General features: G+C 34.1%; 1 protein-coding gene and 1 pseudogene across 1 annotated transcript; one reads left to right on the forward strand and one right to left on the reverse strand.

Moving 5' to 3' along the window:
• The first annotated feature begins 4516 nt into the window (after positions 1-4516).
• On the forward strand, positions 4517-4615 carry LOC133781131 (small nucleolar RNA R71; annotated as a pseudogene).
• A 10509-nt stretch (positions 4616-15124) lies between these two features.
• Positions 15125-23118, reverse strand: LOC133778475 (calcium-transporting ATPase 12, plasma membrane-type-like). The gene is made up of 2 exons (XM_062218421.1): positions 22874-23118; positions 15125-18501 (listed from the first exon to the last, which is right to left on the reverse strand). Exon 2 carries the CDS (start codon positions 18423-18425, stop codon positions 15348-15350), a length of 3078 nt encoding a protein of 1025 aa, XP_062074405.1. The 5' UTR covers positions 18426-18501; positions 22874-23118; the 3' UTR covers positions 15125-15347.
• Positions 23119-25690: the final 2572 nt, after the last annotated feature.

The following is a 25690-nucleotide window of genomic DNA, read 5'->3' on the forward strand; positions in this document are numbered from 1 at the left end:
TAAACTACAACATATTATAATAAAATATCTATAAAAACACACAAAAATAAATAAAATCATGATAAGACTAATAAATTTAAAATTACTTAAAAACTTAATAAATCAATTAAAAATTCAAGAACTAATCAACAATTAGCATATAAATTATGGTAGAATAACTCTATTTTGTAGAGTTATCACACCCCCAAACTTAAAGTTTTGCTTGTCCTCAAGCTAAAGAAAAATTAAAACACACACATTTTTTTTTATTGGTGATATAAAAAGGATTTTCTCAAAAATTGCACAATGAAAATAAATCTCAAAAAGTATTATGAATAAAAGTTAAGCTTATGTAATTAATTAAATTGTCAATTTTGCTTTTAGAAAATAGGTTTTCATTAAAATTATTTTTCACTTAAACTTATAGGAAATAAGAGTGTTCTTGTTATGAAAAATGTAATTTTTGTTACAAGCAAAATTGACCTTATAATTAAAAACAAAGCTTAAGACTTATTCATATTTTTAAGAGAACTAAACTCAAACTCAATCAAGATTTTTATCATTGAAAATGAAAAATATCACCAAATATATTTTTTTTTTTTGAATTTTTATGAAAATGAACAAATTAACAAAACAACAACATATATATAAAAAAAAAAAAAATTCAAACAAACATAAATAAAACACAAAACATAAAAATTAAAAACAACGCAAAGCATGAACACAATAAATCATACTCTCCTTAATGATAATAACCATATAAACTCGATAACCCCAAACTTAATTTAAGCATTGTCCTCAATGTGCCAAAATATAAATATAAATTAAAATTGACAAGAGTTTAGAACGGTCGTACCTCGATATGGTGCACCGCACTAAAATTTCCTCCACATGCATGATCGTGACAAAAAGATATGATTTTAGATTGGTCACAACTTGGAATGCATCTTCTAATTATTTGATCAAGGCAGTATTTAAACAAGTAAGGATCATCCCAAATAAAAAAATTCACCTCAGAATAAAATTTAGATTTATCATGCTTGGACCAATGAGATGGTATTTCTTTAGTGACCAAATAATTAACAATATCAGCATACCAAGGCAAGAAAGAAACATGCATCAATTGTTCATCAGGAAAAGTTTCAGTGATAGGAGTGGAGTCATGTATAGTTTCAACAACTAGTCTAGATAAATGATCAGCAACAACATTTTCAGATCCTTTTTTATCACGTATTTCTAAGTCGAGTTCTTGTAAAAGCAAGATCCAACAGATCAAACGAGACTTGGCATCTTTTTTTGACAAGAGATATTTTAATGCAGCATGATCAGAATAGACAATAATTTTAGATCCTAACAAATAAGATCTAATTTTCTCCAATGCAAAAACAACAACAAGCAATTCTTTCTCGGTTGTGGAATAATTTAATTGAGCGTCATTTAAAGTTTTGCTAGCATAGTAAATTACATGTATTTTTTCAAGTCTTTGTCCTAAGACAGCGCCTATGGCATAATCAGAAGCATCACACATTATTTCAAAAGGTATTTTCCAATCAGGAGGTCGAATAATGGGTGCGGTAGTCAACAAATTTTTTAATTTTTCAAAGGCAACATTGCAATTATTATCAAAGACAAAAGCATTTTCTTTTCCAAGTAAATGGCATAAAGGCCGAGAAATTTTGCTAAAGTCTTTTATAAATCTTCTATAAAAACCGGCATGGCCTAAGAATGATCTAATTTCTTTCACAGTTTTAGGTGGGGGAAGTTTTGAAATAAGATCAACTTTAGCTTTATCCACTTCTATTCCCTCAGATGAGATTACATGACCTAAAACAATTCATTTTTTAACCATAAAATGACATTTTTCCCAGTTAAGCACAAGGTTTTTCTCTTTGCAATGAATTAAAACAAGTGAAAGATGGTGCAAACATTCATCAAACGAGGAACCAAACACAGAAAAATCATCCTTAAACACTTCAAGAAATCTTTCAACCATGTCAGAAAAAATCGAAATCATACACCTTTGAAAAGTTGCAGGTGCATTACATAATCCAAAAGGCATGCGACGATAGGCAAAAGTCCCAAAAGGGCATGTAAATGTAGTTTTTTCTTGATCTTCTGGGGCAATGGGGATTTGGTTATATCCCGAATACCCATCAAGAAAGCAATAATATGCATGGCCAGCTAATCGTTCAAGCATTTGATCAATAAAAGGTAATGGAAAATGGTCTTTTCTAGTAACATTATTCAACTTTCTATAGTCTATGCACATTTTCCACCCCGTTTGTACTCTTGTAGGGATTAATTCGTTTTTTTCATTTTCAACAACTGTGATCCCAGACTTCTTAGGCACAACTTGAACTGGACTAACCCATTGATTATCAGAAATAGGGTAAATGATACCTATGTCTAACAATTTTATGACCTCTTCTCTAACTACTTCTTTCATATTTGGATTTAACCTTCTTTGACATTCCCGAGAGGTTTTAGCATTCTCTTTTAGATGGATTCTATGCATACATATGGATGGGCTAATTCCTTTAATGTCTTCAATGGTCCAACCTATGGCTTCTTTATGTTTTCTAAGGACATCTAACAATTTATCTTCTTGTTCTTTATCTAAAGCAGATGCTATGATAACAGGTAAGGTTTCAGATTCTCCTAGAAAAGCATATTTTAAATTCTAGTAAAGGTTTAAGGTCTAACTTTGGAGACTCGGAAATTGATTGAACATGATCTAAGGGTGAAAAATGCTCATTTTTGGTTTCATTTAAGGGTATAGTCTCTAGCGAAGAATTCACATCATCATTAGAGTCATCAACATGCAAGTTCATACCAAAGTATTTTTCACAAAAGTTAAGTAAGTCATTTCCATCATCTTCACATATACTATCTATCATGTTAACTTCATGCACTTCCTCACACTCAACAGATTTAACCACATTAAATACATTCAATTCAACAATCATATTTCCAAAAGATAATTTCAAAACACCATTACGACAATTTATGATTGCATTAGATGTAGCTAAGAATGGTCTACCTAAAATGATAGGAATTTGAGGATGCATATGTTCCACAGGTTGAGTATCAAGAACAGTGAAGTCAACAAGAAAATAAAATTTATCAACTTTTATCAAAACATCCTCTATAATGCCTCTAGGAATTTTCACAGAACGATCGGCTAATTGAAGAGTTATAGAGGTAGGTTTTAGCTCACCAAGACCAAGTTGCTTATAAACAGAATAAGGCAATAAATGCACACTAGTACCCAAATCAAGTAAAGCTTTGTTAATAAAATGATCACCAATAATGCATGAAATTATGGGACACCCAGGATCTTGATATTTAACAAGACTCTTATATTGAATAATGGAACTAGCTTGTTCAGTTAAAAACGCATTTTTAGGAACATTAGTGTTTCTTTTAACAGTACAAAGATCCTTTACAAATTTAGAGTAGGTAGAAATTTGTTTAATGGCATCTAAGAAAGGGATATTGATACTAACTTGTTTAAAAACTTCTAAGATGTCATTATATTGGCCGCCTTTTTTAATTGGAAGTAATCTTTGTGGGAATGGGGCTTTTGGAATGAAAGGATAGATTGGAGTTTCCTTGTTTGAAAAGTCATTGGCATTAGAACTAGAAGGCTGACTCTTTTCTTTTTCTTTTTCGTTTTCAACCTCGGGTATATAATCGGGTTTGACAAAGTTCTTTCCAAACCTAAGAGTTGAAATTGATTTGAATTCTCCATTATGACTAGACTTTCCTATCTCATATTGACCTTTTGGATTAGAGATAGGTTGACTAGGGAATGTTCCTTTTTCTCTATCAGCTAAAGCAGCGGCGAGTTGTCCTACTTGTGTCTCGAGTTTGGTAATTGATTGAGACTGATTTTGTAGGATTTGTTGAATGGATTGCATAAATTGTTGTAAAGTATCTTCTAAGGAAGGTTTTCTTTGTTGCGGATATGGTTGATTTTGTGGGGCATGAGCTTGGTTTTGTGTGTTAAATTGGTGCCCTTGATTCATTTGGGGTTGGTTTTGTCTCCATGAAAAGTTCAGATGGGTTCTCCAATTTGGATTGTAGGTGGATGAAAATGGGCTATCATTTGGTTTCCCATAAGCATGAAGTGTATTGGCCTCCTCAAAAAAAGGCTTCTTGGTAGGAAGGACATGATTGGGCATTATGGCACAGACTAGAACATATAGAACAAACATCTTTTCTTGGTTGTTTTGGAGAGTTTATAGTTTGGCTTATGGCTAAAGCTTCTACTTTTCTCACTAATTTGTCTAAGGATGTTCTCAAGTCTAATTCTTCTTTTACTTCATACCTTCCTCCTCTTTTAGGCGAATTAGTTGACCTAGACCTAGGATCAAAAAATTTCCATTGTTGTGAATTGACAGATAAATCTTCAAGGGCATCCCACGCCTCTTGTCCTTGAAATTTTAAAAAATTTCCAGTAAGCATAGATTGAATCATTTGACGATTAGAGGGAGTCAAATCATCATAAAAATATTTTACAAATCTCCATTTTTCAAAACCATGATGAGGACATTTTAATAATAAATCTTTCCCAACATTCATAAAACTCTTCATTATCTTTTTGAAAAAACTCGGAGATTTCTCTCCTTAGACTATCAGTTTTAGACATAGGAAAAAATTTCAGCAAGAATTTATTATAAAGTTGATCCCATGTAGTTATAGACCCCGTGGGAAGGGAATTTAACTAAGCTTTTTATTTTTCTTTTAATGAAAAAGGAAACAATCTTAGTTTGATCGACTCATCAGAAAAATTTTGAAATTTAAATGTTGAGCAAATTTCCAAGAAATCTTTGACATGCATGTAAGGATCTTCTCTATCTAACCCATAAAAAGATGGCAACAATTGAATGATTGCTGGTTTAAGCTCAAAATGAGTAGCAGAAGTTGTAGGTAAAACAATGCATGAAGGAGCATTGGATGAAATAGGTGCAAAATATTCAAGCAAAGTTTTTTCAGGCACAACATTTTCATCAACGGGATTAGCAAAAGGTTCCATGATGCTCAAATTTTTACTACCACTTTCAATTTCAAACAAAGATAAACGTCTTTTTACTAATCACTTTTTAGAGTTACGTTCCCAATGATGCATACAATTTTCACAAACAAGGCAACAAGGATAATCTCAAACAAGCAATTTTCTGATGTGGAAGATCAGTTAAAACCGCAACCACAGAGCATACTTATAATTTTTTAGAGATTTCACAACAATATAATTCTTATGGTTTACTTGTCCCCAGGCCTATTTGATTCCACTTACTCGCGCACTACTAACAACTCCCCGGGGTTAATTAGTAGAGGCAGATTGGGAATTTTGTTCAAATTTCCTTTAAGCAAAAATTGCTTATGGTGAAAGGACAAGATTTAGGTTTCTTTTTTTTTCAAGTATTTTTCACAATTATAGAATAATATGATAAAAGGTAACGAAAAATAAGGCAAAATTAAATAAGACTAAAATTTAGGCAAGAGTAGGGAGGCATAGCATGCCATCAACCATAACAAAATTAAGGTAAAAATTAGGAGGCACAAGTGTCATCAACTAGCTAAGAGGCAAAATTGTCATCAACTAGTAACTTGCGGAAATTAAATAAAATAAAAATTACAACAAGGTAAATAAAGAAAATTATAATAAAGGTTAGGAGGCACAAGTGCCGTCAACTAACAAAGGTATACAAGAAATAAAAATTACAACAAAATTATAACAAAATTAGGAGGCACAAGTGCCATCGACTAAAAAAAATTAAAAAGATAGATAGGAGGCACAAGTGCCGTCAACTAAAAAAACAATAAATATAAATATATATAAGTAAGTTTTTTTTTATGGGTGGTAGAACCATCCCAAATTTTCTTTTTATCTTTTTTTTTTAGTTTTTATAGATATATATATATTTTAGTTTTTTTTTTAAGTGCAAAAAATAAAAATAACTAGTAGAAGAATTCACTAACTTTGAGATGAATTTCGTTTCTTTTTTCTTGCAACTCCCCGGAAACGGCGCCAAAAACTTGATGGACCCAAAACGAGTATGTTTTAAAAATTTATACTCACAAGCGCATGAATCGTATATGGAATATATTGTTCGTGTAAGCACGAGATCGAACCCAAAGGAGTTGTCTAAAATAAAAAAGAAAACTATTTTAAAGCAAAAGTAATAAATTCTAACCTAGCTCCAAATATTGATGAGTTTTAATATTATGAACATAAAATAAAAGATTGAAAAATAAAGTTATTTAAGAGAATAAAAATAAACCAATAATGATTTGAAAATAAGTGTTAAAAGAAAAGATTATTAAAATACTAGAATCCACAAAATGCAAGTTTAATAATATTTATTAGTATATTGATTCCCAAGTTTTAGTGATAGTTAAAATAATTCAAACTATCATTTTCCAAATAGATTTAAAATTTTAAGCACAAATTACTTCTAAAAAGATAGGATTTTTCTTCACTTTTCAAAATAATAATTTCAAAGCATTTAGTGTAAATCAATCTAATGAAATAACAAATAAATCAATGAACATTATTTAGAAGGCAAAACATAATATTTTTGTTCTAAGCATGGATGTGTACAATTTAATGACACATCTTACACAAAGAATATTATGTTTTTGCACTAATGAAGAACAAAGTGTAAATATTATCTAACAATCCAAAATATGAGATATTTAAGATGAAAGACATATATGAAGAAGAAAAATCCATAAACTTTGTTGCATTACAAGGGAAATCAACATACAACATAAATATTACCTAGTTGCAAGTTGCTTCATCATGATCTTAATAATCTTATGAAAAATATTAGAAGCACATAACTAGAGTAGAAATTACAAAATAAATGACATACATACTTGCAAAATGCTCTTGAAAACCCCAAAATGGAAGAGAGAATGGTAGAGAGAAAATGAGAGAAAAGAATATGGTAACCAAAAATTAAGCACCCTAAAATGGTCTTGAAATTCTATATCTATATCTAAAGTGAGATTATTAAAATAATTAATTTAAATTAATTAAATTTATTAGATTAATTAAATAAAATAAATATGGTATGTAGAGGTAAATTATAGGGTGTAATGATGATGTTGTGGTGAAAAATGTATAGAAAAATGGGTAAAAAGTTGGCATTTTGGACATAGGGAACATTGTGGGCTCAAGATGATCATATGTGGCTGGAACAGGCGGCTGTGCCGTGCAATTGGGCAGAGGAAAAAGGCAGGTGGTTTCGGTTGGGCTTGGTTACTGGGCTGAAACTGCTGGGCTTCAGCTGGTTGATGAGTGCTTCGGTTGGTTTTGTGCCAGGCGGATTGAAGCATGCTGAAGAGAATGGTTTGCTGAAGGAGCCAGGCGAGTTGGAGGCAGCTGGCTGGGAAAGGCATTGGATCCGTGGGGCAAAGGAGGCAGCTGGGCATGGGGGAAATTTCGGCTGGGCTGGGAAAGGCAGGCATTGGGCCTTGGTGTGGGCCTGCAGAAGGAAGATGGCCTTGTGCCAATTTTTGCTATTTCCTCTTCACAAATGCCAATCTTCTTTCTTTCTCTTTATTTTTCAAACACAACAAAGATACAACATAATTCCTACAACATAAAAAATTAAATTAAATCACAATCAAATATTTTCAATTATAAATAAATCATATTAATTATTTGAAAATACTTAATTAAGACTTAATTTAATTTATCAATAAAGATCAACAAAATTTCACTTTTATTTTACTTCTAACTAAACTATATTAATTACACATAATTTAAACTACAACATATTATAATAAAATATCTATAAAAACACACAAAAATATATAAAATCATGATAAGACTAATAAATTTAAAATTACTTAAGACCTTAATAAATCAATTAAAAATTCAAGAACTAAGCAACAATTAGCATATAAATTATGGTACAATAACTCTATTTTGTAGAGTTATCACAGTCCTCCGTCCTTGGCTTTCTTAACGTCTTGGCAAGGGTCATACATTTAAATTATCTACTTGAACCATAGGTAGCATAGACAATAGATCCTTGGAGTTATCATTAGAACTACTGCACCCCTAAACTCTTTCATCATCATCACCAAAATGGGCAACTGGATCGTCATTGACATAAGGCTCATACTCATCCCATCATCATGCGGGAGATTTGTTGGGGGAAGAAAAGTTTCATTATGACTAAGACCTCCCATGCATACACTTGGCCCAGGAACAGTTTGTGGAACAGCCGTGCAGGATTGATTATGATTTTCCATATTAACACTCGCTCTAGGAGATGGATCAAGAAGAGCAATGTTCTTTGCAATCGAACTAACGCATAAAGGAATCTGAAGTCTTAAGGACTTCAAATTGTCAAGAATAAGAGCACTAACTCCTTCATCATCGGTGATTTCAATGGGATCTACGCTAAAATCATTGCATGTAAACAACACTTCCAACTTTAAGCCAAACAATGGCCTATCCACTTTCAGCTTTGAATACAACTTCTCCAATAATTCTATGTAACCAACATCAATTGGTACGTGTATTATAGTGTTCAAACCAGCTTTAAAATTCCATTTTTCTCATTTTCGTTCCCAAACACTGTTTTAAGAAACAATTATATTAATTCTGGAACCTGCAAATTTACAAAAAAAAAAAAGCATAAGAAAATTATAAAAATAAAGTGTAATCGATGGTAAATCGATGCCTATGAAAATCTGTATTGCAATTCAAAATCGATGCCACATCGATGACATTTCGATGCATAATCGATGTTGATGGTTGCCATCTGTACGCGATTCCATTTCGATGGTATATCGATGCCATATCGATGCTGAACCAAATCAACATATAGGCATCGATTCAGCATCGATATTATATCGAACATAACATCTAAATTATATGTTCGCCCCAACATCGAAATTTCATCGGTATGGCATCGATGTACCATCGAAATGTCATCGATGAATAATCGATGCTGATGGTTGCCATCTGTATGCAATTCCATTTCGATGGTATATCGATGCCATATCGATGCTGAACCAAATCAACATATACGACATCGATTCAACATCGATATTCCATCGATATTATATCAAAAATAACATCTAAATTAGAAGTTCGCCCTAGCATTGACATTCCATCGAAGTATCATCGAAATGCAATCGATGTACCATCGAAATGTCATCGATTTACCATCGATTTTGGAATGGCACCCACATATTTCCAGATCCGAAGAACAGATCAAAAAAATGCAGAAAAAATACCACATTCAACAGCGGAACAGTTGGAATCTAATATCTAACCATGACATTTTATATTCACAAGTAGATAGAATGAAATGATACTTACCCATGATTTTTTCTCTTAAAAAACGCCAAGAATGACAATTTCTTCACTTGAAATGAAACTTCCAGATCCGAGCAGTCTAATTTCTTCATCGATTTCAGTATATTCGACAATGGGTTGCTGTGAAAATGGTTGAAAATGATGGATGAGAGAAAGATAGAGAGAAATGTGTGAAGTGTTAAATTTTACTAATGAGGGAATTTTTGTCCAAAATAGGAGAGGGGACACATTAGTGGGAGAATTTTTATAATGGCATGTTCAAAAATTTAACTATATTATGATGCATTTAGTGTAAAATTTCCCTTATAAATAGATACATTGGTTCCAGAAGTTGCTTCCAGTTATTTTGTATCCATTTCCATCTGTTTAAAAATTTCAATGCAGTGAGTTAATATATTATGTGAAGGGTGATATCTAACTAAATTTCAATTTAATAACATTTTTTTTAAGGAGATATAATGCTTCTAACCAATACAATATGTATATTTAAGGTGATATAAGGATTCTAACCAATACACTGGTTTGCAAATTTGGTAATTGTTACGTTTTAAAATTGGTATAAAATAGTACATATAAAAGGAATAAAAACGAAAAGATTTTGTTATAGTAAGTAATAGAAGAAGTATATTCTCATATATGATGCTAATTATCTAGAGTTAAAATGGTATAACTGAATATATTTTTCCTTCTTTGAATATTGATATTAATTGCTCACTTTACAATAAAGGCATACAGGAGTATATATAGATACAAAAGGAATATTCTGGAAGGGCTCTGATTTGCAAATGAATACAGCAAATATTCCCTCAGTAAGAGAGGGTGATTTTGTACAAAAAAAAGAATAATCAAGGACAATCAAGCCAGCTGTGATAACGGTCTTCAAATCAATTCTTATCCTCATCATTTTGCTGAGATGGCATACTTTCATTTTCTATTTTGATACGCCCCCTCAAGCTATGCTGTGATGAAGGGGTAACAACTAGCTTGCTCTTTAGATATTGAAAACTTGTAATGGATAGTGACTTGGTTAATATGTCAGCAGTTTGTTCACTTGAAGGTATATATCTGACCTCCACCTCTTTGTTCTGAACCTTGTCTCTGATGAAATGAACATCGATTTCGATGTGTTTGGTTCTTGAATGAAAAACTGGATTTGAAGCAAGTTGTCGAGCCCCTGAGTTGTCACACCAAATGATTGCAGGTCCATTACTGTTAACTCCAATTTCTTTGAACAATGATTGCAGCCAAACCACTTCAGTACACACTTGAGCTAAGGCTCTGTATTCAGCTTCAGTGCTGGATCGGGCCACAGATTTTTGTTTCTTTGAGCTCCAATTTATTAAATTTCCTCCAAAATAAACACAAAATCCAGTTGTAGATTTTCGATCGTCCAAAGAACTTGCCCAATCTGAATCACAAAAGCTCTCAATTGTGGGATTTAGAGCAGGTGTAAACTTGATTCCTTCACCAATTGTTCCTGCCAGATATCTCAATATTTTCTTGCAAGCTTGCCAGTGATTTTGAGTAGGAGCTTGAAGAAATTGGCTTAATTTGTTGACAGAGTAAGCTATATCAGGTCTGCTGAGAGTGAGATATTGGAGTGCACCTATGATACTTCGGTACAAGGTTATGTGTTCAAATGGAGGGCTGTCTTGTAGTCGAAGTGAGCTGGTTTGATTTATAGGCGTAGAACAAGGTTTGGCAGTTAACATGTTGGTGCGATTGAGGAGATCAATTGTGTATTTGGTTTGTGACAAGTGTATCCCATCCGCCCCCCTAGTTGTCTCAAACCCAAGAAAGTAGTGGACGGAACCGAGTTGTTTGAGAGCAAAGTGACCACTAAGGGTGGAGATGATGGAGCTAACCTGCTGTGAGTGATTGCCTGTAAGTAAAATATCGTCAACATACACAAGAACAAAGAGGAGAGCATCGCCACGATTGAAATAAAAGAGAGAGTTGTCAGATACAGAGTTGAGAAATCCAAGTTGAAGTAATGTGGTGCGAAGGCGATCAAACCAGGCACGGGGTGCCTGTTTCAACCCATAGAGAGCACGATGAAGTTTGCAGACGTAATTCGGATATTGAGAATCCGTGTACCCAGCAGGTTGATACATGTAGACGTCCTCATCAAGAGTGCCATTAAGGAAGGCATTGTTGATGTCAATTTGCTGAATATCCCAACCGTTGGTGACAGCTAAAGCAAAAATAACACGAATGGTGCAAGGTTTGACAACGGGACTGAAAGTTTCAAAGAAATCGATGCCGGGTTGTTGTTGAAATCCCTTGGCAACAAGTCGGGCTTTGTGGCGTTGGACAGAGCCATCTGAATTGTATTTAAGGCGAAAAATCCATTTGTTATCAACAATATGCTTCTGAGGTGAGGGAGGTACCAAAGTCCAAGTCTTATTTTTCACTAAGGCAGTATATTCTTCATCCATGGCATATTTCCAGGCGGGGATGGCTAAGGCTTGGTGAACTGTTTCAGGTGTGGTGTGGAGAAGATCAGAAGGAAGAGAGGCTAAGAACACTTTGGGCTTGAAAATACCGGCTTTGGCTCGGGTAAGCATTGGATGAGAAGGAAGGGATGGGGCGGGAGGAGGAGGAGGTGGGGAAGAAGATATGGGAAGTGGTGAATAGTTGTCAATTGGTGAGTGAATTTCAAGTGGAATAGCAGGGTAAGAATGTACTGACCTTGGTGTTTTATGCTGAATATTGGAGGAGCTGATCATGGGAGTTGTGTCACGAAGTGGTGAAGATGCAACTGGCAGTGTTGAGCAGGTGGATTCATCAGCTGGTACAGTACTTACAGAGTCTTCTCCTTGGAGGTTAGATGTTGAGAATGGAAGTCATTAACTATACTGAATTCCAACAGAAGGATTTGATGAGGATGAACCTGTGGGATTAGTTAACTGAAAACCAGAAGAAAAAGGATATTCATGTTCATTGAATGTAACACTTTGACAGATATAAATTCGACCAGAGGGGTGAAGGCATTTTTAGCCTTTGTGGTGTAAACTATAGCCAAGAAAAACACATTTGACGGAGCGAAAATCGAGTTTGTGTCGATTATATGCACGAAGGTGTGGGAAGCAAGCACAACCGAAAACCTTTAGGAAGGAGAGATTGGGAGAGACTTTGAAGAGAACTTAAATGGGAGATTTGCGCTGTAAGGTAGGTGTGGACAAGTGATTTATTAGGAAGGTGGCAGTGCTAAAGGCTTCCCACCAGTATTTGAGAGGTAGTGAGGCTTGATAAAGTAGAGTGAGTCCCATCTCTACTATATGACGATGTTTTCTTTCGGACTTTCCGTTTTGTGGGTGTGTATGAGGGCATGGATGTTGAAAATGAACACCTAAGGACTGTAAAAATGGATCAAGGTTTCTATACTCACCACCCCAATCTGATTGCAAGGTCTTTATTTTGGTTTCAAATTCTCTTTCAACAAATTTTTGAAAGTTTATGAATGTATTTTTTACTTCAGATTTTAGCTTGAGAGGAAAAATCCAAGTGAAGTTGCTAAAATCATCTATGAAGTGAACATAGTATCTAAAACCTTCATTGGAGAGAAAAGGTGTTGGACCCCAAACATCAGAGTGTATTAACTCTAATGGTTTAGAGGTGCTGGTATGTGAAGGTGCATAATGTTTGTGCTTGGATTTTCCTATGTGACAGGCATCACAAAACTGATTAAAGGATTTAAAGGAAACTTTTTCATTGATAAGCATGGCTTTCATTGCATTGATATTAGGATGGCCAAGCCGTAGGTGCCATAAATTGACATCATTCTTTGATTCAACAAGTAAAGACTCACCACTGTGGACTGTAGTGGTATTCACAGACTCAACAGATTTGGACGAAACAGGACTAAAGTTTGAGGAAAAGACAAGATGACTTGATGGAGTAGAGAAGAGCTGGTTTGAAGGTGACTAAGTAATCTGCAGCTGATAAAGTCCATTACTATGCACTCCCCGAAGCAGCTCCCTCTTCGTGGTCAGATCCTTCATAATACAATAGTCAGCATAAAACTCAACAAAGACAGAGTTATCACGGGTCAGTTGAGAAATTGATAGTGAATTTTTGGTGATTTGAGGGACACATAATATGTTTCTGAGATGCAAATGACTGGTATAATTTGAAGCAAGAATATTGCTACTGCCAATTTGAGAGATAGAGAGAGCTTGGCCATTACCAATAACCAAGTGAGTTATACCTTTTGGCTCAAATTTGTGCTGCAATTTGGATGCATCTGCTGTAATATGATTGGAAGCTCCACTATCTATATACCAAGCATTTTCAGTTGAGTTATCAGTGGAAGAGAGGAAAGCTTGTCGTCCATTACCTACTGAATTTATAAATGGCTGAGTATTTCCCTGATTTGAGGAGGATCCTGGTGGAGTGTGAAATGAGATATCAAAGCGGTAGTAACATTTTGATGCAGCATGACCAGGTCGAGAGCACAGCTGGCATATGAGTCGACCATTTCCACGACCCCCTCGGCCACGTCCCCGACCCCGATTGGCGTAACCCCTGCCGGAGAAAGAGTGAGATAAGGAAGCGCCATTGTAGTTAGGAGGTTTTCGTATTTGAGCAGCAACATTGGCAGTCGGGGTTGACAGATCCGTGGGAGTGTTGAGTTGTTCTAATCTCATTTCCTGACTTTGTAACATGTATTGAACCTCTTGCAAGGTGAGTGTGTCATGACGAGAGGTAAGATTCACAACTACTGCTTCATAGTCATGACCAAGTCCCCCTAAAATGTAGAGTATGAGATCCTCATCAGAGATTAATTGACCTGCAGCAGACAAACTATCAGCAATGGTACGCATCTTTAGCATGTAGTCATGAATCGAGAGGCTCCCTTTCTTCTGAGATTGTAGCTGAAATCGTAGTTGCAGAGTACGAGCTTTGGAGCTTGTGGTGAATAAGAGATCAAGAGTGTGCCACAGCTCCATCAATGTTTGACACCGGACAATGTGGCCGAACATAGATTCGGAGATAGAGTTCAAGAGCCAACTGAGTATGGCTTGATCAGTGCGATCCAAATGGTGTAGCCAACGTTAACTTGGCGGGTTTCACCAGGAACGGTACCGCCAACGGTGTTGTCGATAAACTGTGAGGGGCATGGTTTAGTGCCAAGAATGTAGCCGTCAAGATCATGAGCACGTACAGCATGTAGAACTTGGGATTTCCAAAAAGAATGATTGGTGCGGTCAAGTTTTATGGAGAGAGGAGCAAGGTGCGAAGAAGGAAAGAAGCCTGGAGCTTGGTTTAATGTAGGTGGAGTGAGAGAGTAAGTGGCTGCTGCTGTTAAAAAAGGAAGAGAAAGCGAAGGAGTAGGGATATGCGAGAAAGGGGGAATAGGAGTGATGGTGGTGGCAGCACCTGAGTGAGTAGCAGAGGACTGCTCGTCTGATTCTTGAAGACTGGCCATTGACGTGAGTCACGGTGGCTCTTGATACCAAGTTAAAATGGTATAACTGAATATATTTTTCCTTCTTTGAATATTGATATTAATTGCTCACTTTACAATAAAGGCATACAAGAGTATATATAGATACAAAAGAAATATTCTGGAAGGGTTCTGATTTGCAAATGAATACAGCAAATATTCCCTCATTACGGAGAGGGTGATTTTGTACAAAAAAAGAATAATCAAGGACAATCAAGCCAGCTGTGATAACGGTCTTCAAATCAATTCTTATCCTCATCATTTTGCTGAGACGGCATACTTTCATTTTCTATTTTGATATCTAGTGTGGTAGAATTTGTTAAAATGAACAGAAAATTACAAATAAATCGTTAAAAACAACAAATTTCCGTCTATTAGGCATTTATTATATATAAAGCTATAATTCAAATAAAATTCAAATAAAATTCAAATAAAGTAGCACACTGTTTATCAAAATATATTTGGAAGTAACACTAAATGCCAAGAGTAGAGATCTAAGACACAAGAAAACAAAAACTTCGACAAAAGAAAGAAGAAACAACCAAAAATAATGCTTGTCTAATTAAGAGAAGGTCATTCTCCATGGCGATCAGTTGTGGCATTCTGATTTCTACGAATGGGAAGCAGAACAAGAGATGCCCATCTTACCAGATAAACCAATTTTTTGAGTCTGAACCTTTCAATTATTCGTCCAACCAAGAGGTAATTCATTACTTGTGTTCTAGGGACAGGAATGTACCTGACGATCAAACCGATTGGCAAAGTTGAGAATGCAATGCCAATACATGAACTCCATTGTAGCCAATTTAACTTCGTTGTGTCTGCAATGAGCTTTAGAATCTCCACTAATAATATTTGAAGTACAATTATAAACACAGCAGTCCCCAAAAAGAATTTGTTCGCTAGAATCTTTTCAAAGACATTCTTTGTTTCTAGCTTCCTTGCGTTGATCTGATTAAAGACTTGACAAAACACGTACAAATTGAAAATAAAGGTAACACCTACCTGATAATCATACCCATTCGATTCTGGCATGTGAAAGAGGACAATTGTTTGAAACAAAGCTTGTGGCAAGATGTTTCTCAACATGATGTTGGTGACAAGGGGATCTTCGGTGTGCACGGGTGGCTTCTTAATGAGTTCTTCTGTAGGCTTTTCATTGGCAAATGCAAGACAAGCAAGTGTATCGGTAATCAATCCCACCCACAGCAGTTGTATAGTTGATAGTGTGACCTTTTGGAGTAGAACCAGTCCAACATTGTTAGATAAAAGAGCAGCAAAACTTACAATTAGCTGGAATTGAATAAATTTTTGTATGTTGCAGTAAACACATCTTCCCCACTTCAAAAGCATAATGATAGAGGGAAAATTGCCATCTGATATGACAATGTTAGAGTGTTCCTCGATGATTGCAGTGCCTTCTTTCCCCATGTAGATTCCGATATGAGCTTCTTTCATTGCAGATGAATCATTTGTACCATGCACAACAACTCCAACCACGTTACCATTACCTTTCAAACATTCAACCATTAAGCGTTTATCCTCTGGAGATGAGTTTGCCATGACACAAATCTTATTAACTTTCTCCTTTCTCTCTTCTAGAGTGAAGTTTCTAAACTGGGCAGCTTCTACAACTTCTCCACTATGATGTTCAAGTATTCCACACTGTTCGGCTATATCTTTTGCACTGCAAATATTGTCACCAGTGATCATTATGAGTTTTACTCCAGCATTATGCAAATCTTTCACCTCATTCTTCAACTGAGGACGACATCGATCTTCAATACCCACAATTCCTAATAGGATCATATCATCTTTTAACACATTTGCTTTGGCATCATCTTGAACTTCTTTATGTGCAAAAGCAATGCACTTAAGCTTTTTGGCAGCCATACTACGAATATTTTGCTCTAGTTTCAATTTTAGATCGTGATCAATTTTGTTAACATTTCCAGAAGCATCATAGTACCAAGAACACACTTGTAAAATTAATTGTGCTGCTCCATTCAAGTGTACTTGGATTGTCTTATTATCTGCCTTTCTCTTTGCAAGGATCCAATTTTCTTTCTTCTCTGGAGTGAAGGCCTCAATTTGATTAATGTTAAAATTTGTCTTTATATTCTCTCTATCCATTTCCAAATTTTCCAAAGCCCACGAGTTAATTGCTTTTTCTATTGGACTGATTGAGAGAATATTAAGAGCAATTCCTTCTTGTAATAGTCTTCTAACTTCCAGAGTAATTGATGAGTACATATCTTGAACCATGAAATCGTTGCCTAGCAAAAACTCTGTGACCTTCATCTGATTAATTGTTGTTTTGTTAATACAAATAGTGTCGACAAAGCTCATAGTCTCTAAAGCAGAGAGCTTACGCACCATTACATTTCGAGCCTTCAATTTCTTCATTGCATAAGCACGAGTAAGTGTCAGTGTGAGTCGCAAAGGATCTGTAATATTCACTGCAGATGTTATTAATGTCACCACAATGCCCACTATTTGATTTGCTTGGGCCATACCGGTCGCTTGTTTTTCGAGTCCGTTCTCGTCCGTGGTTGTAAAGGATAAACCTCCGGAAACAGCAAATATAAAACCTACAATAGTCAATATATAACCAATCCAATCTGTTGCTGAATCCAGACCTTCGAGTCCAGCTTCTAAAGATGGTGTTTCTGTCGATTTGTGGTGGATGATATTTTCTTTTTGTTTCCGCCTTGCATTCATGCCAACTGAAGTAACAAGCATCCAAGCAGAACCATCAACTACTTTAGTGCCAGAAAACATAAAGATGTCATTATTTATCACATCCAACTCCACAGGGTCACCCTTATCTTCTTTGGAGCAGTTAGTTCTGCGGCCCTCTAATTTTAAAGAAGGCTGCTCTATTAACAATCCATTGGCTGGAACTTTATCCCCATAACTTAAACGAACAACATCTCCAACTACAATGTCAGCTACTGCAATTTTCTGGCGACTTCCACCTCTCACAACTTCAATAATAATTTTATAACCATCCTCTAGTAACTTCTGGAATACTTTGCCATGCCAATAATCGCTAATGGCAATAAATATAACAGCCACAAAAACTCCGACCATTATACTTGCACCCTCTTTCGAACCTTCTTTCGGCCCGTCTACTTTAATTCCTAAACCAAGAGAGGCTGAGCCACAAATTATGAGAATAAGGATTTTGAATTTTAGCAAGGCTCGCCACAAAAATTGGAGGAAAGTTTTTCTAGGTGGATTCTCAGGAGTGTTAACACAGAAAACTTCACGTCTAAGAGCAATGTCTTCTTCCACGTCATGAATTCCATTGAGTAAATCACTTCTGAGAGCTCTAGCTATACCATCAACACCTCCTAAATCTTCAAGACGGGCACGATCTTTGTCTTCAATGAGTTTGTTGAGAGCCTCTTTACTAATCCCAAACTTTCCAAAATCAACGACAGTGTCATTGGAAGAACACACAATTTCTTCGTAGCTCCTTTTTTTCACGTAATTAATGAATCTAAAAGCAGAGGCATAAGTAGTGACAGCAACTCGCAAATCGTTGGTAGCATTATATGTCTCTTTACTAGAGGTATTGCTGCTATTTTCATCTAATAATTCAGTATGCTCTGATATTTCTCGTTCGAGAGAATTGCTACTTGACATGGTTCTCAGCAGTAACTACAAGCAAGGTAAGAACGCTTCTTACACCTTAGAATGTCATATTTGGGCAGTGTGATTTCTGGTCAAAAAAGAAAAGTATTCAAAAGATTAATCACCTCTTGCCCAAAAAATACTAACAAAAATAAGGCAAATCATTACAGTTGTACATTTAACTTAAAAGTCAGATTTTTATTTTGTTTTTTTTTTTCTTTTTCTTTTTGGCAAAAGTGTGACAGCATTTTTAAACACTAGTAGAATGTGGAAATTTTTATTTTACTGATAACAATTTTTAGTTTTTTTATTGGAATTTTTTATCTTAAAATCATACTTTAGCTAAAACTTAATATGTGAATGATGAAAATGAGGGAATTGAGTATTTTACGATAAAAAAAAGTCCAAAATAACTCTTTCATCATGATTAAATTCTACAATTTATGTGTGTTGTCCGTTTATATCAAGTGACATGTGGCAATGATTAAAGGTAATTGGAACTCTGCGGAAGTAGTTAACGTTCTCTAGAGTCGTTTTATGGATCCGCGCACGTCACGTAAGAGCTAGCCCACTTCATGGTCCACCACCAAGGGAAGATTAAGTCATCAGGTGAACGTTACCACCCGAGGATCTTATCAATAGATAAGGGTCTGATTGGTTCGCGATTAGAAAATTGAATTTTTGAAAAATGAGATTCTAAAATGAAAATCTGAATTTAGTAACTAAAATCATGTTTCTGAAAATGTGATTGGTTCACTGTCAGTAAACTGTTTTTGAGTTTTAAAAAAATGAATCTGTGATTGGTATTAAATTTGAAAATATAACTGAAACTGAATATGAGATTGGAACAGCTGAATTTGAATATTATTTTAATTTTTTATATTTTATATACATAGGTTATATAATATTAAATTTCGATTTATCAATAGATTTAATTAAGTAAAATTTAATTATATTGATAAATTAAAATTTAATAATAATTATTGATTAAATTCATAACAATATTGCATTGTCATCTATAAAAATACCAGCACAGCTTATTTTTTAATTGTGCATAAATGTCATAAAATGTTCCATAAACACCTTATTACTAGTGGGAACATACTCAAGTCATAAAAATTGGCAAAAATAAATAAATAAATACAAGCAATGATACAAATGATAGAAGTAGAGAGAACAAACAAATCCTGATTTTTATTTTAAGTTTTTGGAGAAAAAATCACAAAACAGAGAAAACGCAAAATTGTTGTTTTCTAAATTATAATACAAAATTATAATTCTGATTAGGATATAGTTTTCAAAAACAATTTACCAATCAAATATTTTGGTAGGTCCCACAAATTTTAAGTTTTCAAAATCATAAAATCATTTCCAAATCAACTAACAATCACACCCTAAGGCTCCCAGCCTCATAGCGACATCACTAATATCACAACTTCCCCTCCAGGCACATGAGAGGTTTTCTCCAGACCTGGAGGATGATTGACAGGTGTCAAACACAATGATTTTGTACCACAAGCAGCTTTCTGTCACCCACTGTCATATAAATCGTGGTGTCGATTCCGTACAAGCGGCAAAGAAAATGTCTCACGATGCCGCCTGACATGAAAAACGTGGAGTTACCCAATGTTTTCTCCAATAAAGTAGTGGGTTAGAATTTCTCCTATTGGGCCCACCAACTCATTTATTAGCAGAATGTCGTTTATTTTAAAATTAAACTCTCATTAAGAGAGGATGATTGTAATTAACTCTCATATTTAGTAGCTTAATTTCCCCACTCATCTATAAATAGGGTTAGGGCACATTTTGTAATGGATCTGATTCCTAGATTTCAGTGTGAGCAAAAACGCTGCCTGAAAACCCTAAGAGAGCTTGAATCTTGCAACATATTCATTTCCCCACTTTTTCATCAAATCCTTGATTACAATTTTTTTAAAGTTTTTGGGTGTTCTTGTTTCCCTCGACTTGCCATATAACACTCATAAAGTCTCTTTTCGGACCACCAAATGTCTATTCTTGGGATATAGCCTAGCTCATAGGGTTATAGGTGTCTTCATCCTAATGAGAGGGTCTACATTGCTAGGAGTGTTACCTTTAATGAGTTGGAATTTCCTTATATGTCTTTATTTGAGTCAAACTCAGTACCTCCTTCTCCAGTAGCTAATACATATACTCACACTACTTTTCCTCTTCCCAATGTCCCTATACCAGCTGTGTCACCTGTCCTTATCACTCCAACACAACAAAACAGCTCACCACCAGCCCCAAGTACCACTTCTATCCCAATCAGACCTGACCCTCACCTATCTGAGCCTACTGTCCTACCCACAAATGACCAAATACTTCAATCATCTCCTCCCTCACCTCCTATGTCAGACCTACTACCCCAACAACCAGACATAGACCGAACTAAAGCCTTTCTACCTATACCAGACTCACTTTCTAGTCTACCCGTACCTCCCCCCAAAAACCAACATACAATGACCACCAGATCAAAATCTAGTATCTTTAAGCCTAAGGCTCTTATAACTTTACACAAGAGTTTATCTTTGGAACCAAAGACAGTGAAGCAAGCTTTGAAAGACCCTCTTTGGACACAAGCAATGAAGGATGAGTATGCTGCATTAATGAACAACAAAACGTGGACTCTTGTTCCTCCATCTCCAAACATGCCTATTGTCAACAAAAAATGGATATTTCGAGTTAAATATAGAACAGATGGATCTGTGGAACGCTACAAAGAACGCTTGGTAGCAAAAGGTTTTGAACAGACTCCGAGGATATACTTCTTCGAAACATACAGTCCTGTAGTGAAGCCTTAGACTATCAGAGTCATATTCACCATTGATGTTGCCTACAATTGGGATATACAACAAATTGATGTTAACAATGCTTTCCTTAATGGACAGCTTCAAGAAACTATGTACATGTACCAACCTCAGGGATTTCACAACTCAGATTTTCCTCAACATGTCTGCAAGTTGAATAAAGCCTTGTATGGCTTAAAACAAGAACCTAGAGCTTGGTTTGACAAGCTGAAAAGTTCCTTGCTGCAATGGGGCTTCACCAACTCAAAATCAGATACTTCTTTGTTTTTCACAAGAAAGAAAGGTAAACTCATTCTTCTCCTAGTCTATGTCGATGATATTCTCATCACATGAGAAGATAGAGCAATGGTCCATCGGTTGATCACTGATCTTCACCTTCAGTATGCTCTTAAAGTACTTGGGCCAATCAACTACTTCTTGGGTTTCGAAGTTTTCAGAAATGAGTCTAGCCTTTATCTAACTCAGAGAAAATACACAAGAGATCTTCTAGACAAAACTAACATGTCTGATGCAAAGCCAATCCCTACTCCCATGTGTACAATATCACAGTTGTCTCTTGATCAAGGTGCTCCTCTTGCATATCCATCCCTTTACAAAAGTGTCATTAGTGCTCTCCTATATCTGACATGAACAAGACCAGATATTGCCTTCTCTATAAATAAGTTGAGTCAATTTTTGAAGGCCCCTACTACTGATCATTGGAATGCATGCAAAAAAGTACTGATATACTTGGCTGGCACTACACACTACGGGTTATGTTTCAAGACATCTCACAATCTCTTCATCAATGGCTTTACTGATGCAGATTGGGCGGCTCTATTGATGATAGGCACTCTACTTCGATGAGATTATTTATGTTTTTTATTATTTTAAATTTTTTTCTTCAGGCCATTGAAGAAATTTGTAGAGATATCAGCCGACCATCAAAGAAATTTGCAAGAATCAAAAGATATGAGAATCCACCAAATGGCTAGCATTTTGCTCTTCTAGCTCACTTTTAATCTCTTTCTCCGTATACTATAGATCTCTCGCACCATCATCATCCTTGATTTCAATTTTGTTGCCGCTAGCCTTAGTTGTTGACAATGACTTGTCGGAATTTATGGGATTTGAGATGTTGAAGTCTTGATGAGCATATATTTTATCTTTTTATTTTTAAACTTCTTGTTATTGAAGCAACTTTCTATTTTTAAAATAAATAAATTATTATTTTTATTTTTATATTTAGAATAATACAAAACAAAAAATTGTCGAACAAGCCTTATCATGATTCTAAAAATCAATTAAAAATAATTCTATACCTGAAAATAGAACAACTAAAACACACGAAAAAAAAAATCAAAAGACATGCACGCTATTATTTTTTAATATGTTTATTTAAAAAAAGAAATGATTCCCTTGACTTGTCGTGATGTTTCAACCTAAAGCTCTTGTCTTTGAAATATATGGACATTTAAAATGAACTGACAAAAGTAAAATGAAAGATCTAATAATATTAGACGAAATAATGCTGATAATCTTAAAATAGAACTGACAAAAGAATAATTCAGATGTCTCTGTCCTTGCAATATATAGATCGTAGCTATGAGAAATTTGTGTAAAAATGATGAAAATAAAATTAGCATTAATTACCTTAATTGAAGTGTGTGACTGTGAGTTACAAGCTTGAAGCACTACTTCGAAATTGGAAAACTAATTGGACTAAGCGTTGAAGATGGAGGATACGGCAATGAAACCACAGATCTAGCTCACAAAGCTGCAATTTCTTTTTTTCTTTTGGTGGTGAATTCTGTAAAATGAAACGTGAATCACATGGGTAATGATTGCACAGATAAAAAAACAAAAAAGTAATAGCATTTACAGAAAAAGCGCGTTTGAATTCCGCCCAACGGCCTAGTGTCTTTTTGTAGTGAAACCCGCCCTCTCAGTTAAATACTTAATTCATTTTCTTTTTTACCACTAAAATACTTTTCTCCCACTTTTTTTTAGCAATTGTATTGTCTGACCGTTAAGGGTCACCCAAACAAGACACCAGATAAAATGTCAAGAAAATTTTGTAAAATAGTAAATGTAAACTTACATATTTTTTTTTTACAAGCTATAAATATTTTTTTTATTATTTTATAAATTTTTGTATATATATAAGTGTGATATTATTATATTTAATTATTTTATTTCTTAAAATAAATAAAATATTTTTAAAAAATATAATATTTAAATGATGTATAGAAAAAACAGAGAAGTTAATGTATGATATGATGTAAAAGTTTGAGGTAAATTATAAAAAATAATGTGTTGATGATGTATTTTGTAATATAGAGTAAAACACTCACAGTTTTAGTCTAGATAATTTATTTTTAATATTTAAATATTAAAAAAATTAAATAAACATAATTAAAATTCAATTTAAAAAAATAAAAAATAAAAAATAATTTAAAATATAAATAAACCCTTTGGTGCTTCTAGGGTGCACCCCCTAAAAATAGGCATATTGGTGCATTCCTTGCCTTTTGATACCGGGATGATTTTCGGCGAATTTTTTTTATAACCGTATATATTATAATTATTTAGAGCATCATGTAAATTTTTAGAAAATTCTAATAAGTTTATAATACCGAAAATAATGTTCAAATAGTTTGTTGCACACGTGACTGATTTTTCTTATGCGCGTGAAATATAACATGTCTGAACCATATTTTCCATATTATAAATTATTCGGAATTTCTTAAAAGTTTACAGATATTTTAAATAACTATAATATACATGATTATAAAAAAATTACACTGAAAATCATTCCAGTACCGAAAATAGAAAAAGGTGTACCGATAATCCCAAAAACATGAGTACACTCTAGAATTTCCCAAAATCTTTAACCTAACATAAAAAAATTTAAAAGACAAAACTTAAATCATATAAAACGTAGAGTAAGTCCCCCTAAATTCTGAAAGTTTATTGGTTGACATATTGAGAGGCAGACATTATATCCTGGGGTGTGGCACATAAAGTTATTTATTTTATGTAGAATTAATGGGGTTATTTTATTTCTTCTTCTTTTTTGTCGAAAATACTTAAACAATAAGATTTAGGATTAGGGATTGATCGACATCCCTATTTTGAAGGATTTTTTTAGAAGATAATTAACACTTGCACCTTGAAATGGAAGAGCAGCTGCAATTGTAAGGATTGGAGTGGCTGTGGAGCAATCGTAACCTCCCTTCGATTGAACCCATCCAATGTGCTCACCTCCATCGTCTGCTTCCACAGTACGACGACGAGCTCACCACCATGATTATGACGTAGATCTGACAAACTTCACTAAGAGTAGTTCCAAGGTCAAACCAGTTATTCTCTGACAGGCTATAAAATTAATTGATGGCTTAACATTGGAGTAAAGAGTAGCAAGCAGTTGTTCCCACTTTTTTTTTTTTTAAATTATACATATATATATTATATATAGTAAATTATTACAGTTGGTATAAAAAATGGTATAAATTATTACTGTTTATATTATTATCAATATATTAAAAAAAATACTATAAATACTTATCTATTTCATTCAATTTTCACACCATTTTATATATTTTTCTTCTAAATTATCAATATCACAAAATTTCTTTTCTTACTAATGGATTCACAAAATTTTCTAAATACTAATACCCAAAATCTAAATTTTTAATTAGCATTTTTTTTAATTATGTTAGATTGATTAATTATGATTATGTCATTTTATAAGCTCTTTTAAATTTTGTCTAATTTAAATTTTATGTAATATTTATTTATATTAATATATGAATTTAAAAAATTTGGTGTGACAATATTTATAATAACAAAATTATATATTAAATAATAATGTGTGAAGTCATAGTTGACAACTTTTTGGGTGGCTTAGTATTGGAGCATTTTTATAAAATAGTTGCCAAAAGTGACGTGAATGAAAGAGAAAATAAAAAATTATATTTTAAGATGATTTGAATATGTTAAGCAACTAACGGGTAAACACCATTACTGGAGTTGTTCTAACAAAAAGATAGCTATTGTTGTAGAGATTGAGCTTCTATCTTTTATTTTCTATTTTGTCTTCAATATAAATTTTAGAGTCGTCTCATCTCTCTTTTCCCTCCACCAAATGATATAAAATAAAATCAAAACGCATGACCACGTCAAATCGCCTTCCAACACTTGGGTTCGTTTATCATCCCACCATGATTTGTTTTTTTAATAAACATGTCAATGTATTCAAAAGACCTCATAAAACGAGGTTAGGTAGTTACAAAAAAAAAACTTAAAAATGCCTGAGGGAAGTCTAATATAGATAAATCACCAAACAATTTCTTAAAACTTGAAAAGCTTTTTTTCATTCGAATTATGATTTTTCTTCAGCTTCTTTGTGTCTTACTCTTACTGGACAAGACAACTAAGACAAACAAGTAAGTGGTATGGGCTAGTAAA

This window comes from Humulus lupulus, chromosome 5 (assembly GCF_963169125.1).
Source record: "Humulus lupulus chromosome 5, drHumLupu1.1, whole genome shotgun sequence".
NCBI lineage: Eukaryota > Viridiplantae > Streptophyta > Magnoliopsida > Rosales > Cannabaceae > Humulus > Humulus lupulus.